This window comes from Balaenoptera borealis (genome assembly GCF_965194805.1).
Source record: "Balaenoptera borealis genome assembly, chromosome: 1".
Taxonomy (NCBI): Eukaryota; Metazoa; Chordata; class Mammalia; order Artiodactyla; family Balaenopteridae; genus Balaenoptera; species Balaenoptera borealis.
In genome coordinates, this window is record NC_138860.1 from 169,757,697 (window position 1) to 169,774,104 (window position 16,408).

At 38.3% G+C, this 16,408-nt stretch overlaps 1 protein-coding gene across 24 annotated transcripts in view; it reads left to right on the forward strand.

The window, feature by feature from the left end:
* PUM1 (pumilio RNA binding family member 1) overlaps positions 1-16,408 on the forward strand; it is a 129,417-nt gene that overhangs the window by 88,627 nt on the left and 24,382 nt on the right. For 20 of the 24 annotated variants that reach the window (XM_082343615.1, XM_082343638.1, XM_082343632.1 and 17 more), the window contains 4 exons: positions 3,937-4,075; positions 5,357-5,500; positions 6,329-6,625; positions 7,701-7,937. In XM_082343615.1, coding sequence (XP_082199741.1) covers positions 3,937-4,075; positions 5,357-5,500; positions 6,329-6,625; positions 7,701-7,937 — 817 coding nt within the window. The remainder of the gene's footprint in view (positions 1-3,936; positions 4,076-5,356; positions 5,501-6,328; positions 6,626-7,700; positions 7,938-16,408) is intronic. The other 4 variants (XM_082343616.1, XM_082343617.1, XM_082343618.1 and 1 more) reach the window with 2 other exon arrangements.

Consider the following 16,408-nt stretch of genomic DNA (forward strand, 5'->3'; position numbering starts at 1 on the left):
TATGTTATATTTATATAACTAAGTTATAACTATAACTTAGCCATATTTTGGTGTTATAAAATAAGATTAATATTCTTTGCATAAGTCCATGATTATTTCCATGGAATAAAGTCCTAGAAATGGAGTTTTTTCCCCAAGCAAATAAAGTGAGCATTTAGGCTTTTGATAAGCATCGTCAAATTAAAGCTGTCTTTTGAGGAAAAACACCAGCTCATATATGCGCATATGATAATGATCCAAACAAGAATCCTTTGCTTTTTATCAGTTTTAGGAAGAGAGTGTATGTTTAATTTTTTAGATTTTACAAGTTTATGGGAAAAACACAGGTCTTGAAATTCTAGCTAGTTTATCCTGGGTCAGTATTTTTATAGTCAGATTTTTTTTGTAAGTTAATGCATGATTTTCTTTGCAGTAGATACAATTTTAGTACCACATGCATAGGGAATTCAGCAGATAATTTGTTGACAGAATGGGTGATCCCTATTAATAAATTTCTTAGCTACTCTTTGTGGATAGTTGGTATTTATCAAGTGATGATCTTTGTGTTTAAATGGCTGCCAAATCATGGATTTAGAAGACTGAAGTAATTGCTATGTTTAAAATTTGCTCTAATAGAGTGAATAAGAAAAATAGTAATAAGTACTTCTTATGAAAGCTTTTTGTTTAAAGCTAGGTGCTCTACATATAATTTCTTTTATTCTGATAAGTAGATTATATGACTTCCCAGTATAAGATTAAGGAAATGGAATTTGTGTGCCCAGGATCATACACCTGTTAAGGTGCTAAGACTTGAACCTGGGACTTCCCTGGTGGCGCAGTGGTTAAGAATCCGCCTGCCAATGCAGGGGACACGGGTTCGAGCCCTGGTCGGGGAAGATCCCACATGCCACAGAGCAACTAAGCCTGTGCGCCACAACTACTGAGCCTGTGCTCTAGAGCCTGCGAGCCACAACTGTTGAGCCTGCGTGCCACAACTACTGAGGCCCGTGCGCCTACAGCCCATGCTCCGCAACAAGAGAAGCCACTGCAATGAGAAGCCCATGCACCACAACAAAGAGTAGCCCCCGCTCACTGCAACTAGAGGCAAGAAAGACCCAATGCAGCCAAAAATAAATTAAAAAAAAAAAAAAGAAAAAGATTTGAACCCAAGTCTGTAAGTTCACAACTTGTTACGTCTTCTGACCATAGTGACAGAAAGCCTGAGATCTGGTCTTTGTTCTACCACTAACTGGTTGCAACTAGGGCAAGTTACGTGACTTCTCTGAATATATCCTTAGCTATAAAATGGGCATGACAATCATGTACATTATTTCAGAGTTTTCTGTCATCCACAGTAACAAACCGTACTATGAAGAAGTTATTATTATTAACATTACCTTTTAACAAGTAGCCATATTTTAGTTCCAGTGATATTTTTGCCAGTTTCTGGCATCAGGTGTTTTAGGAAAATACGATATTCTTGGTGAACTTTTTTGGTCATAGTCATTGAAATGAGAGGTTCTTTTCAAACTTTGCTTTCGGCCTTTTGGCCTTTACGTTTTATCAGAAAGCATTTGTTATGTTCTTCTAGGCATGCCAACTCTTCCAAATGTAATTGCTGAAACTTTGAGTAGAGTCAGTGACATCCTGGCCACTTCATCTTCCTTCTGATTTCTTTTTCATTCTTTTTGAAGGTTCCTTTGACACCTGATAAAAAAAACTGTTATTCTCTATTTCAAAATGTTTGTTAAAGAAAAAATCCTGGATATTAGGTTGAACCCAGGCACAGGTGGTGGCTTGGTATTGGATGTTGCATTTTGAGCGAGAAAAGTTTAGAATGGCTTCTGAACTTTCTAGATTAGGGGAGACTGTATAGATGATGATTCTACCAAGCATGATGAACTGGAGAAGGATGAATGATTATTAATGAAAATATCTCCATTGAGCATCTACTTGCTTATTACATTTTAAATGCTGTGTTTAAATCAGTACCTTTGAAAAGAAATTTGAATTTAACACCTTTTGCATCATGAAGATAGGTAGTAAACTAACTCCTAGGATAGTGTTTTACAAGTAGATATTCAGTCGTTTTTGTTGATTTTTATTGTATATAAAATTTTATTTGTGGAATTTTACATATTTGTTTCCATAAAATTCAGGCTTGACATTTATTTATGAAATTACAATATGAATGTTGGCAGCTGACTTAAGAACTTTGATTTATCGTCAAGGGTACCACAGATTTCTAGAGAGTTGACAAAAAGGAAACACATTGCTCTCCTGATTGTAAAATAGGACTCAGTAATCTGGACTATCCCTTTCTTCAGGCACCTTATCAATTTCCCTGTCCTCTGATGTTTCACACAACTCCTAACCAAACATAAGCCTAATTCATTCTGCCCTATGAAAAGGATGTTTTCTTTGATTTTTTTTTTTTTTTTTAAGTTCTTGAACTATTAGTATTTGCCATATCTCTGTACCTGCTGTTTACTTTTCCTAGAGTGAGAGCTCTTCTGGATTATTGGTTAGGCATTTTCTACAAACTCTCACCTGTGCAGCCTCCCTTGAGTCTTCTATCTATATAGATTGAAGCACTCCTTCTGCTGTAAAGTCCGTTAGATTCTTTGGTTCACAAACAGAAATAAATTGCCTAATATTTTGATAGGAATTAACTATTGGTTATTGATTATCTCCTGGGTTCTAGGCATTGTACCTTGCAGACATTAATTCTAATATTTCCTACAAATCTGCATGGTCAGCTGTTACTCTCACTATTTTTACAGATAAAGAAATAAGAAAATTTGGGTAAATTAAGTGTCTACACATCTCTTCTTGCCAATATGGACAGTGTTGGTCATTTAAAATACTCATTTAATAAATATTTGATTGTGGTGTTTCTCTTTTACATTTTTTACCAAATGGTAAAAATTACCAAGAAAACTCTGTGCACGGGTTCTTGATTACATGTGTAACTTTTATAAGTAGCAGAGTGATACTGAAAATGATCTGATAAGAACTTTGTCTTTGAAAACATTGCAAAATGCATAAACGTTGGTAATTTTAGCCTTGGTATTGGGTTTTGTATTTTTACTTACTGGCATAGATAGATCTTTTGGAGTAGCTTCTTCAGAGCATTCAGAATAAGAATGATTATCAGCATCTTACTATCTATGTTTCATTAATAAAAAGAAAAGTAGATCCTTTATCACAGTGACAGAACTAGTAATCTGTGCTGAAATGTCAGTGTTCTTGACTAATACTCATATCCATTTAGATTGCTGTGCGTTTGTGGTATTTATGAGAGGAAGAATAGAAACGGTCGAGTCAGAAGCCTCCTAAATCAGACCTGTTGATTTCATTTGGGGCCATTTGGGCCCTGATAAATGGGAATAGTGTTATAGGGTAGAGAAAATGTTCTCACATTCCATAAAGAAAGTTTAGCGTGTGTGTGTGTGTTTGTGTGTGTTTTGATACAGATATTATAACTTAATGATGTGGGTAAATTACCCTTGTTTATCATATCTAAACCCCTCCTCCACTCCATCATACTCTTTTTTTCACCCACTTTTTGATTATTGTAAAGTTACTGTCTAGCTCTCATTCACTGGAATAAAAGCTCCAATTGGGCAGGAGCTTTGTGTGTCTTGTTCATTGCTTTATCCCCATTACCTGCCAGATGTTAGGCATTAAGTATTTGATTAATGAATGAATGATCACTTTTGTATGCTTTTGGCTTCTTATAAAGGTAATATGTTTAAAGTAAGAATGGTAGAATAAAATTTCACTATATGAAATGCTGTTAATGGATTTTTTTATCCTAACAGCCATGCCATATAAAACCATTATCAGAAAAATGGTTTACAACCATCCGTTTTAAAGTTGATCCAACTTAAGCATGTGGTGGGTCTTAGATGTTTCCAATGAAAAGAAAGTAGTTGATTTATTTCTGTCTCCCAGGTTCTCCGTGGAGGAGCCAGCCAGCGTCCTTTGACCCCAAATCAGAACCAGCAGGGACAGCAAGCAGATCCACTAGTGGCAGCTGCAGCAGTGAATTCTGCCCTTGCTTTTGGACAAGGACTGGCTGCAGGCATGCCAGGTGAGGCTGCATTGTTGTTCCTCATCACTTGAGGGTGAAAAAGTCTGCTTATTGGGGGAGATTTGGAAGAGAATGGGCAGTATTTTTGGCTTGCTTAGGCTTGTCATCATTTGGCGACTGGCGAGGATGACATACACTTGCCCTCACTTAGACCATAGTTCGTTGATGAGAGCACCTAGTGTTCTGAGCCAGTCTCAGTATTAAATGTTGGAGATATGTGAACCTCCACACATAGCTTGGAGTATGCTATTTTCCTTTGGTGATGATCTGTTTTCTCCCTCAGTGTCAAGAGTGGAAAGAGTGGCCAGACTGCATCAGTATCACTCCAAGGCTGATGTCTTTGAATAGTATTATTAGGAAGACATTCCTAGTATTCCTTGATAGTGTCCTCCTTACATTTTTAGGATTTCTCTCGAACCAACAGTAGAGGTGCTTTGTAGCTGTCTATCTGTGATTGATATGTATCCTGAATATATGTTATTCTTAGCTCACTGTCTCCTGGTCTTATTCTTTGCATGGATTGCATGTAGTTTGAGGTTATTCCTTTGAAACAGGTCCTTCTGAGACCTCAGTATAAGTGTATGGGTTCTTACTGACCGTGGCACATACCTAAATCAACTGATCTATTTATGAATTCACTGAGTAACTTGAACTTACATCATGCATGTTGTTAATTACTAAGCATTTATGTTTTATTATGAAGTCACCTGTAATTTCTCTTATGGCTCAATAGGATTTGAAGATTCCATCTCATAGAATATTGAAAGACCCTGTTAATTGAAGCCTGTCGAGGTTTTCCCTGCTAACTTGTAGGATATTTGTGCTTAGATTATGTGGTATGAAAGTTCTTTGATTGTTGGAATCATTTGTACCTACTGTTAACTTGTGTAGTCAAGAAAACATAAAATAAATTGTCAGTGTATGGTTGCTGGTGGTAACTGTGGTTAGCACTTTGAAGAGCACAGGTATTCCCTATCCCACCGAATTCCCTAACACTTGGTGGATAATAAATAACACTACCCCTTATTGTGCCAGGTAGCATGTTACATCTTTCACACTCATCTTTTAATCTTAACAAGAACTTTGTGAGGCTGGTATTATTATTATCCTCATGAGGATACCCAGAGATTCAGGGTTGTACAGCTACCTTAAGTGGCGAAGCCAGGATCCCAATGCTGAGTTTGTAACTATCTATCAATAAGATATGCTGGTGCCCAGGAGACATTTGTTAGTTTCATATGTACTTACCTGTTTCATGTGTACTTAACTTAATATTCTCAGGTTATCCCGTCTTGGCTCCTGCTGCTTACTATGACCAAACCGGTGCCCTTGTGGTGAATGCAGGAGCGAGAAACGGCCTTGGAGCTCCTGTTCGACTTGTAGCTCCTGCCCCAGTCATCATTAGCTCCTCAGCCGCACAAGCAGGTGAGCTTACGTCTTAGTAGACTCACTCAGATCTAAAACGGGCAATGGATGATATTCTTAAACTGTGTTGAAATATACTTTGACATTCTCAGTGTAGGAATTCTACCCTGTAATTTTTCAAAGAGAGAATCAGAAGCAGCAAGTGACCTCAGTAGATTCTGATTCTGTTGACAGCATGTACCAGCTGGTTAGCAGCAAGGACCTGCTCTACTGTGAGCATAGGAAGTTGGATTACTCATACAAAATGGCACCGTTGGCAGAAGTCCAAGGCTAATTTCACTTCATATCGTGAAATTCATATCATTATTTTAAGATGATGTGGTATTTGTTTTGTTTTTTGCTTGAAGGGGTGGGGCAATAGGTTTTTATTTTAAGTCATATATATTATAAATTTGGGAACAACAGTGGGGACATCTAGGGGAGAGTAACATGCTCAAGTGTCCTAGGAATTTGAGGGACTTCAGTATTTGGTTCTGGAAAAAAATATCCTTAATGTAGATATTTGTAGAACTTGAGATTTTAGGAAGTAGTTGTATTTGAAATGAGTACTTTTTGATATCCATTTCTATTTTAAACTGTAGCCTCTTTAAAGCTGTCAATACAGTGAACTTGGCTTCAGTGGTATTTTGACTTTGAATTGAAAGTAGAAATAGAAAATAGAAGCTTCAGATGAAGGGATCAAAGACAGATTTGTATAGTTCTTTACAAGGTTTGTGTCTGCTTTGAAAAAATATGGCAACATTAAAAGGTTTTCAAAAGGATAACAATGTAGTTTGGAAATGTGGCCAATCTCTTTCATAGCCAAATGGTTTGCTTTCTTCTACATAGCTGTTGCAGCGGCTGCAGCTTCAGCAAATGGAGCAGCCGGTGGTCTTGCTGGAACAACAAATGGACCATTTCGCCCTTTAGGAACTCAGCAGCCTCAGCCCCAGCCCCAGCAGCAGCCCAGTAACAACCTGGCATCCAGCTCTTTCTATGGCAACAACTCTCTGAGCAGCAATTCACAGAGCAGCTCCCTCTTCTCCCAGGGCTCTGCCCAGCCTGCCAACACATCCTTGGGATTTGGAAGTAGCAGTTCTCTCGGCGCCACTCTGGGATCAGCCCTTGGAGGGTTTGGAACAGCAGGTAGAAATCAGACTGATGTGCTGTTGAAACTGAATTTTAATTATTTTTACAATCTTTATGGAACACTGACAATGCATGGAACCCTGGACAGATACCACAGGCAGATCTGGACCGGGCCCCGTGGGAACCCAGCTGTTCCACATGTGTTTGAGATAATGGACTATTCAAGTTACACATTTGGGGCCTATTTCAGGTTTACACTCACGTTGCTTCTTATTTATACTCTCAAAGTCCGTTTGTTTCAAGGATTAGAAAATCGGGGGAGATTTTTGCAGGCATTGGGAAGAATGTGGAGGGAATTATACAAATGTGGATGTTAAAAACCAAGGGAGGAGGACTTACCAAAGATCATAGGGTAGTGTACTCCACAATCTGCAGGTCTTAAAGAGTCATGAGTTTTCTCCAGTCTCTTGAGAAGAATTAAGGTGGATATTATGGAAAAGTGGGAGGAAGGAATTAAACTGAGGTATTTTAAATGTTTTGATGGGAGAAAAAAGCAGGAAAGTAGTAAGGTAAACAATGGGATAATTGCAGTGTTTGTAAAACAATGTGATCTCAAAACAGAAGGGTTTATTTGAGAGAAACTGTCTTAAGTTGGAGCTGGGGGCTAGCAATAACTCTTGATTGAGCCCTTTGAAAAACCAGGCTTTCATATGTAAGTCTTGGGTAGTGGGGCAGTACCCCATTCACAAATCTTTTTTCTACTCCATTTTTCTACTAGAACCTTTGGGTTGATGAAAGGCATTCTTTCTAGCCCATTTTCTTTCACCTTTCCCATAACTTATGTGGCCATCAGAGGATTTTAACCCACCCTCACCCCCATAATATGAGACACAAAAGGAAGGAAAATTTAGCATACGTGTGATGGTTTGAAAAAGAGTTTCATGTTAACCTGAGCCATGTCCTCTTTATTACTTTACCTGCCCCTAGAACTGCCACATGAACAGTTAGGCTGTCTCTGCTGACAAATTTGCGGTGGTAAGGAGTCTGGATCAAAGTGTTAGGAACAGGTCACTGGGCTTGTTCTTCGAAGAACAGGCCTGTTCTTATCTGCATTGTTTTAATTCCATTTTAGTTGCAAACTCCAACACTGGCAGTGGCTCCCGCCGTGACTCCCTGACTGGCAGCAGTGACCTTTATAAGAGGACATCGAGCAGCTTGACCCCCATTGGACACAGTTTTTATAACGGCCTTAGCTTTTCCTCCTCTCCTGGACCCGTGGGCATGCCTCTCCCTAGTCAGGGACCAGGACATTCACAGACACCACCTCCTTCCCTCTCTTCACATGGATCCTCTTCAAGCTTAAACCTGGGTAAGAACCATTACTCTAACACCACCTTGAACTCTAGAAATCTCTTGCCACTGATGACATTAGAAGTACTTTGCATAAGCAAAGGACAATCCCTTTATCCTAAGATGTGTCCTGGGTGTTCTGTGCCTTCTTGAAGGTACCTCATGTTATTTAGGCTGTACCTAGATAGCACAGCAGTTTGGGATTTATTCAAGTTTGGGCGCCTCCCCTGTATATTCACTTCAGCTTTAGTATGAACATCTTTGGCTACATGTGAGAATCTTTCAATATAAACACAGTACAGATTCATTTTAAGTAAAGCTGGAAAATAGAGACAAAGAGTATATTAACCTCGTATCACCACTGAAATATCACCACAATTAATACTTAGCCTTGATTTTCAAACTCCCCTCCCCTCCCCCATGTATATGTTTAATATCTTACTTTCTCACATAAAGCATTTTGTTTTAAAAATTTTGTCAGATTCTTTAAAAAAATTTGTATATACATTCTTAAACTACATAGTATGCTAATGAGTATAGATGTATATTTCCCAATTTTATGTTTAGCTTGTTATATGTGTGGGGTTTAAAAAAATGTTACCATTTAGATCCTGGAAAATGAGGAGGGAAAAGAGGATACTAAGCAGACAGCTATAAGAATGAAAAGAAACTTGTATTAACAATTTGGGTGGCAAATGTTTAAATCTTTCAAGAAATGGAAGATGGTACACACTCCCTTCCTCTAGTTATTTATCGAGTTTGGATTTTGAAGTACTGATCTATTTCTTAGATGGGGAAAGTTGAGGCATAGAAGTACAGTGACCATATAATTTATCATTCAACCCAGGATGCTTTTGAGAGTTAATGGGGTTGCTGTTAATAATTACTCTGTGATGACAGGCCTGAATCAGTACTGTCCTGGGAAATACCATGTATGGCCACTTTGCTGGAAGATTCTGATTTTTAAAATCTTCTATTTATTATTATTATTTTTAAATTAAAACTTTATTTTTTAGAGCAGTTTTAGGCTCATAGCAAAATTGAGGGGAGAGTACAGAGATTTCCCTTACACCCTCTGACCCACACATGCATAGCTTCTCCCATTATCAACATCCCCCACTAGAGTGGTACCTTGGTTACAACTGATGAACCTACATTGATACATCATTATCATCCAAAGTCCATAGTTTACATGGACCTTTTTTTGTTTTTAACTGGCAAGATTAAAAGTGGCTTTCTGGACTCAGAAATGAGGACTGACTAAAAATGAATAGCGTACTTTTATTTGGAAAGACAAAGACTGGGAAATGATTATAAAAATCAAAAAAAGTCTTGAAGGGGACAGGATAATATAGTTATTATTCTAGAACTAAGAGTGCTATCTCTGAGTTTGAGAGATGAGTTTTGAGGCAGAACTATGTATGTATGTATGTACATAGACATGTGAGAGAGAGAGTGTATGTGTGTATCCTGAGATTTCACATGATAAGAACTGTAGTGGTAAAGCTCACTGTCTCATGTTGTATATGGACATTACTTAAGAAAAGTTGTAGGGACGTTCCAGATTGGTAAGTCCATATTGGATAGATAAGGAATAGGGTGTATTGCACAACAGTGTTTCCTTGTGACAGGATGCCTGGCTTTAAAGAATGATGGTTAATGCAGACTTATAAGGGGGAGATGAAAGTCCCAGTCTAGTATGTAGACGGAAGGTACTAACATTTATGGAATAACTATTAGTGGCTACTATTAACGGTTTTGGGTGCTGTACATATCACTCCGGAAGATATGGTATTATGTCTATGATACAGAAGTGAGGAAACTGAGTTAAATATCTTGCTAGGTCTTCTCATATCTGAACGGATTTAGAGTCAAAACCTTTTTGACTCCAAAGCATGCAATGTCAGTGTATATCCTGTCACATAATGTGCCCAGGATAGCTTTTAAACCAGTGCATTATCAGATCCAGAAGTCTTACCCTTTAATTCCTTGGTTTAAACATTTGAACTGTGTCAACATATACTGAGTAGTAAACAAATTAAATCTGCAAAAAGTTTTTTGTAAAGAGCCAGATAGTAGATATTTTAGGCTTGCAGGTCAGATGGTCTATGTAGTCAGTGTTCAGCTCTGCTGTAGAAGTGTGAAAGCAGCCACAGGCAAAATGTAAAAGAATGTGCAGCTATCTTTCAATAAAACTTTATTTACAAAAATAGGTGGCAGGCCAGATTTGTCCTGTGGACTGTATCAACCTCTGAACCAAATGCTATGGCTCTTGGTGTTTGAAAATGGAGCTGGAAACATTACTTGCATGCATGGTGCCTTTCCTCTTTCCAATATATCAACAATTTAATAAAATACTTCCTTCTCCTTAATTTACATTTCCCCTGTGGAGAAGGAACTAACTATTGGTGCGAGTTATTTCTTATTTTAATGACTCTTGCTGTCTGCCTGGTTTTATTTTTAACATACCTTCCCTTAAAAATTTTTTTACTTTGTTTAAGCACTTTAGATGTATGTACTTCCATTGGACTTCCATTGCTGCATGTACCACGTTAATCACACATGCCATTCCTGAGAAACTTTGTGTCTTGATTGGTAGTGCTTTGCCTCAGCTCGGTCTGTTTCCTTGAGAAAAGGGTTCGTGTATGCTTTAGTCTTAACCATTACAAAGTGATCACCTCAATAAGTCTCTTTACCATTTGTCACCAAGGAAATGGAACATTTCTTTACCAAATATATATTGGGCCATTCCTAATATAGCTTCTACTATTAATACTGCACTGCTGCCACCGGCTATCAGTTCTTGGATCACTAACAACTAAGTAAGCATTCATTCATTGTGTTCATTCATTATGTTAAATACTCAAGTAACTCTGCTCTACACAGGGAAACTTAAACTCAGCATGGTTTAATGACTTTCATGATACCCCATAGCTAGTAAGTGTTTGATTGCACACTCCAGCCTATATCTCTGTTATCCCAGTGTGGATCTTTTCTCCATGATATCATTTTCACACTTCCTCCCAGTAGACAGGCACGTGTTAGGGTACTCTAAAAAACATCAGTGCCTGCATAGTTACTTTTCTCATTATTTATTCAACAATCACTTGTTGAGTGCCTACTATAGACTCTTCAGTGCTTTTTTCATTACTTGTTTAAAGATCAAACTCGTATTTTCTTAAAAAAATTATTTATTTTTGGCTGTGTTGGGTCTTTGTTGCTGCACACGGCCTTTCTCTAGTTGCAGTGAGCGGGGGCTACTCTTTGTTGTGGTGCGCGGGCTTCTCGTTGTGGCTCGTGGGCTCTAGAGCGCAGGCTCAGTAGTTGTGGTGCACGGGCTTAGTTGCTCTGCAGCATGAGGGATCTTCCCAGACCAGGGCTCGAACCCGTGTCCCCTGCACTGGCAGGCAGATTCTTAACCACTGCACCACCAGGGAAGTCCCCAAACTTCTGTTTTTAAAAAATAACTTTACTGAGTTGTATCTTACATATCATGAAATTCACCCATTTCAAGTGTACAATTCAGTGATTTTTAGTAACTTTCTGTATTGTGCAACCATTAGCATAAGTCAGTTTGGTAATATTTTCATCGCCTCTGTAAGATTCCTCTTGACCATTTACAGTTAATCCCCATTCACACCCTTAGTCCCAGTCAACCACTGATCTATTTTCTGTTTTTTTTTGGAGGGGGGAGCGGGCGTGCTTGCGTGCAGCTTGCAGTTCCCCGACCCGGGATCGAACCTGTGCCCCCTGCAATGGCATCGTGGAGTTCTAACCACTGGACCGCCAGGGAATTCCCTACTTTCTGCTTTTAAATCTGCCTTTTCTGGACATTTCATATAAATGCAGCCATATAGTATGTGACCTCTTTTGTTTGCCTTCTTTATCTTCAAATGTTTTTGAGATTTCATCCATGATGTAGTATGTGTCAGCAGTTTGTTCCGTTTTATTGCTGAATTGTCTTCCATTTTATGGATATATACCACGTTTTGTCTAACTACTCACAGTTGAAGGATGTTTGTTGGTTATAGTTTTTGGCTATTAGAAATAATGCTGCTATGAACATTTGCATGCAAGTTTTTCTGTGGACACAGTTTTTCATTTCTCTAGGAGTAGAATTGCTGAATTGTATGTAAGTTTTATGTTAAACTTTTGGAGAAACTCAAACTGTTTCCAGTTTCGTGCATCATTTACATTCCCACCAGCAATGTACAAGGGATTCCAATTTCTTTACATCCTCGCCAACATTTGTTCTTATTTTTCTTATATAATATAGCGATTCTAGGAGGCATGAAATGGTTATGTCATTGTGGTTTTAATTTGCATTTCCCTAATGACTAATGTATAGCATCTTTTTATGTGCTTATTACCATTTGTCTATCTTTGGTGAAATGTCTGCTCATATTTTTTGCCCATTTTTGGATGTGTGTTGTTTGTCATTATTATTATGGAGTTGTAAGAGTTGTTTATATATTCTGGATACGACTCCTTTATCAGATACGTGTTTTGCATATACATGTTTTCTTCTGGTCTTTTGCTTGTATTTTTATTTTTATGCTACCCTTTTATTTTGTTTGGTTTGGTTTTCTGTTTGTTTGTTTTTGTTTGGTTTTTTTTTTTGGCCGCTCTGCGTGGCCTGTGGGATCTTATTTCCTGAACCAGGGATTGAACCCGCACCGCCTGCAGTGACAGTGTGGAGTCTTAACCACTGGACTGCCAGGGAAGTCCCATCTTTTTATTTTTATTTATTTATTTTTATTTTTAAATGGTTGTTTTTGAAGTGCAGTAGTTTTAATTTTGATGAGGTCCAGTTTATCATGCTTTCTGGTATAGAAATCTTTGCCCAACTCAAGGTCTTAAAGATTTTCTCCTATGTTTTGTTCTAAAAATTTTATTGTTTTAGCTCTTCAAGTCTTTGATCTATTTTGAATTAATTTTGTGTATTGCATGAGGTGATGGTTCGTCTTTTTGCATGCACCATTTTCCCCAGCAAAGTTTTGAAATTTTTAGTGTGTAGGTCTTAAATGTCTTTTGTTAAACTAGTTAGTGTATATTTTATTTTTCTTTAATGGAATTCTAGTTTTGTTTTGGATTGTTTGTTGCTTGCAAGCATTTACTTTTATCATCGTGGTAGAATTCCTATCTTCTTAAAATAAATTCTTCCTGTCCTTTAAATTCAAGGTTGTCTGTGCCCTTAGTCCTTTAAGAAAAGCAAAGATGAAACAAAATGGTATTCTCTGTCCCTGCCTGAACTGCAGTAGCTGTTTCTAATTTATTGTTCAGTGACCTGTATTAATTTCCGGTTGTTTACTAGTCATGTGTGCCCCTTTAGGCACTTCTCTGTTCTAAATGGAAATGTAGTGTTTTGTGACACCTGGTTCTCTGAAGGTGACTTGTCATCTGTAAAACTAACCATGTGAAAATTAACTTAGTTAGGATTCAGTATTACGCACTAAAGGCAGTTACTCTTAGGCTTGTTTTCATTTAGGGCTGCCTGGCTGTGATACTAGGGAGTGGATTGGGGAGAACTTATTTCATAAACATTTTGGTGAGCAGCATTGCCTCTGCCTGTAATAAATACAGAGCCAGATGTTGGGGACTTTTGGAATTTTTCTTTAAAAGGCAAAGAAGGCAGGGCTTTGCCCATTAGGCATCTACTGAATCTCTGAGTACAGAAAGCAAAACAAGATGAATGAAGACATTCCACATAGCGAGAGAATGGAATACTAGATGGCTAGAAATACTAGAAAACCCTTTGTATAAAGTAACTGAAGCACATCTTAATTTAGCATGGTATACTTTTGTCCATCCATTTACTTTTAATCTGTATGTGTCTTTATTTTTAAAGTGAGTTTTTTGTAGACAGCATATAGTTGGATTACATTTTTTAAAATAAATTTATTTAATTTATTTATTTTTGGCTGCGTTGGGTGTTAGTTGCTGTGCACGGGCTTTCTCTAGTTGTGGCGAGCGGGGGCTACTCTTCCTTGTGGTGTGTGGGCTTCTCATTGCGGTGGCTTCTCTTGTTGCGGAGCACAGGCTCTAGGCACGTGGGCTTCAGTAGTTGTGGCACAAGGGCTCAGTAGTTGTGGCTCGTGGGCTCTAGAGCGCAGGCTCAGTAGTTGTGGCTCACGGGCTTAGTTGCTACGCAGCATGTGGGATCTTCCCAGACCAGGGCTCGAACCCATGTCCCCTGCATTGGCAGGTGGATTCTTAACCACTGTGCCACCAGGGAAGCCCCTGGACTACATTTCTTTTTTCTTTTTTTTTTTTTTAAAGACTATTTTTCGAGGGGATGATTTTTTTTTTTTTATAGCTACTTTATTATTTATTTATTTATTTATTTATTTTTGTCTGTGTTTGGGTCTTCGGTTCGTGCGAGGGCTTTCTCTAGTTGCAGCAAGCGGGGGCCACTCTTCATCGCGGTGCGGGGACCGCTCTTCATTGCGGTGCGTGGGCCTTTTCACTATCGCGGCCCCTCCCGTTGCGGGGCACAGGCTCCAGACGCGCAGGCTCAGTAGTTGTGGCTCACGGGCCCAGCTGCTCCGTGGCATGTGGGATCTTCCCAGACCAGGGCTCGAACCCGTGTCCCCTGCATTAGCAGGCAGATTCTCAACCACTGCGCCACCAGGGAAGCCCTGGACTACATTTCTTGATCCACTCTCTTTAATTGGTTCATTTAGACCATTGACATTCAAAGTGATTATTGATATAGTTGGGTTAATATTTACTGTATCTGTTTTTAATTTTTTTTCTTTGTTTCTGTCTTCCGCTCTTTTTCTGCCTTTTGTGGTTTTAACTGAGCATTTCATATGATTCCATTTTATTTCCTTTCTTAACCTATCAGTTATACTACTTCCTTTTTTTTTTTTTAATTTTTTTAGTGTTGCCCTAGGATCATTATACATTTACAATTAATCCAGGTCCACTTTCAAATAAGACTATATGACTTCACATGTAGTGTGAGGACCTTAAAATAACAAAATAATCTTACCCTTTTCCTCCCATCCTTTGTGTCATTGCTGTCATTTATTTCAGCTATATAAAGCATATGTGTGTTTATATATGTATATGATATAAACATAAGCATACATAATTGAATACATTGTTGCTATTATTTGAACAAACTGTTGTCAGATCAATGAAGAATAAGGTAAATAAAAGTTTTTATTTTACTTACTCCTTTTTTGATGCTCTTCCTTTCATTATATAGATCAGTTTCTGGCCTGTATTATTTATACTTCTCTCTGAAGAACCTCTTTTGACATTTCTTGCAAGTCACATCTACTGGCAACAGATTTCATCAATTTTTGTTTGCCTGAGAAAGTCTTTATTTCTCCTTCACTTGTGAAGGATAATTTTGCAGGATACAGAATTCTAGGTTGGTGGGTTTTTTCCTCTCAAAACTTAGTCTTCTCTTGCTTGCATAGTTTTTGAGGAGAAGTAGAATGTAATTCTTATCTTTGCTCCTCTGTAGGTGGGGTGTTTTCCCCCCTGTGGCTTCTTTCAGTATTTTTTCTTTATCTTTGATTTTCTATAATTTGAAAATGATAGTTGGAGGAGTAGTTGTTTTGGTCTTCATTTTGCTTGGTGTTCGCTGCACTTCCTGGATCTGCTGTTTGGTGTCTGGCATTAGAGAAATCCTTAGTCATTATTGTTTCAGATATTCCCTCTGTTCCTTTCTCTCCTCCTTCTCCTTCTGGTATTCTAGTTATGTGAATGTAACACCTTTGTAGTAGTTGCCCCACAGTCCTTGGATTTTGTTTTCCCCCAGTCTTTGTTCTCTTTCCTTTTTGGTTTTTGAGGAGTCTATTGATAGATCCTCTAGCTCAGAGATCTTTCCTCGTCTGTGTCCAGTTTGTTAATAAGCCCATCAGAGGCACTCTTCGTTTTGGTTATAGTGTTTTTTGTCTCTAATATTTCTTTTTGGTTCTTTCTTAGGATTTCCATCTCTCTGCTTACATTGCCTGTCTGTTCTTGCATGCTGTCTACTTTATCCTTTAGAGCCCTTAGCATATTAATCATAATTGTTTTAAATTCCCAGTCTGATAATTTCAACATCCCTGCCATGTATGTTCCTGATATGTGCTCTTACTCTTCAAATTTTATTTTTTGCCTTTTGATATGCCTTGCAGTTTATCTTTGATAGCCATGCCTGGTACATCGAGTGAAAGGAACTGCTGTAAATAGGTTTTTAGTAATGTGGTGGTGAGGTGTGGGGTGGGGGGAAATGTTCTATAGACCTATGATTAGGTCTCAGTCTTTTAGTGAGCCTGTGCCATCTGGACTGTCAACTTCACAAGTGTTTCTTAGTTTTTTTCCTCCTCCCTTTAGTGGAACAGGATAGTTTGAGTAGGCTGGAGTTGTGTATTTCAGGGTCATCCACACTGAGCCTCTTAATTTGTCAGTTACAGTTCAGGTTTTCCTAGTCTGGTACTGGTTCAGGCAGTGGTGTCCACTTGAGTCCCTGGTCTGGTTAGCTGTGATGAC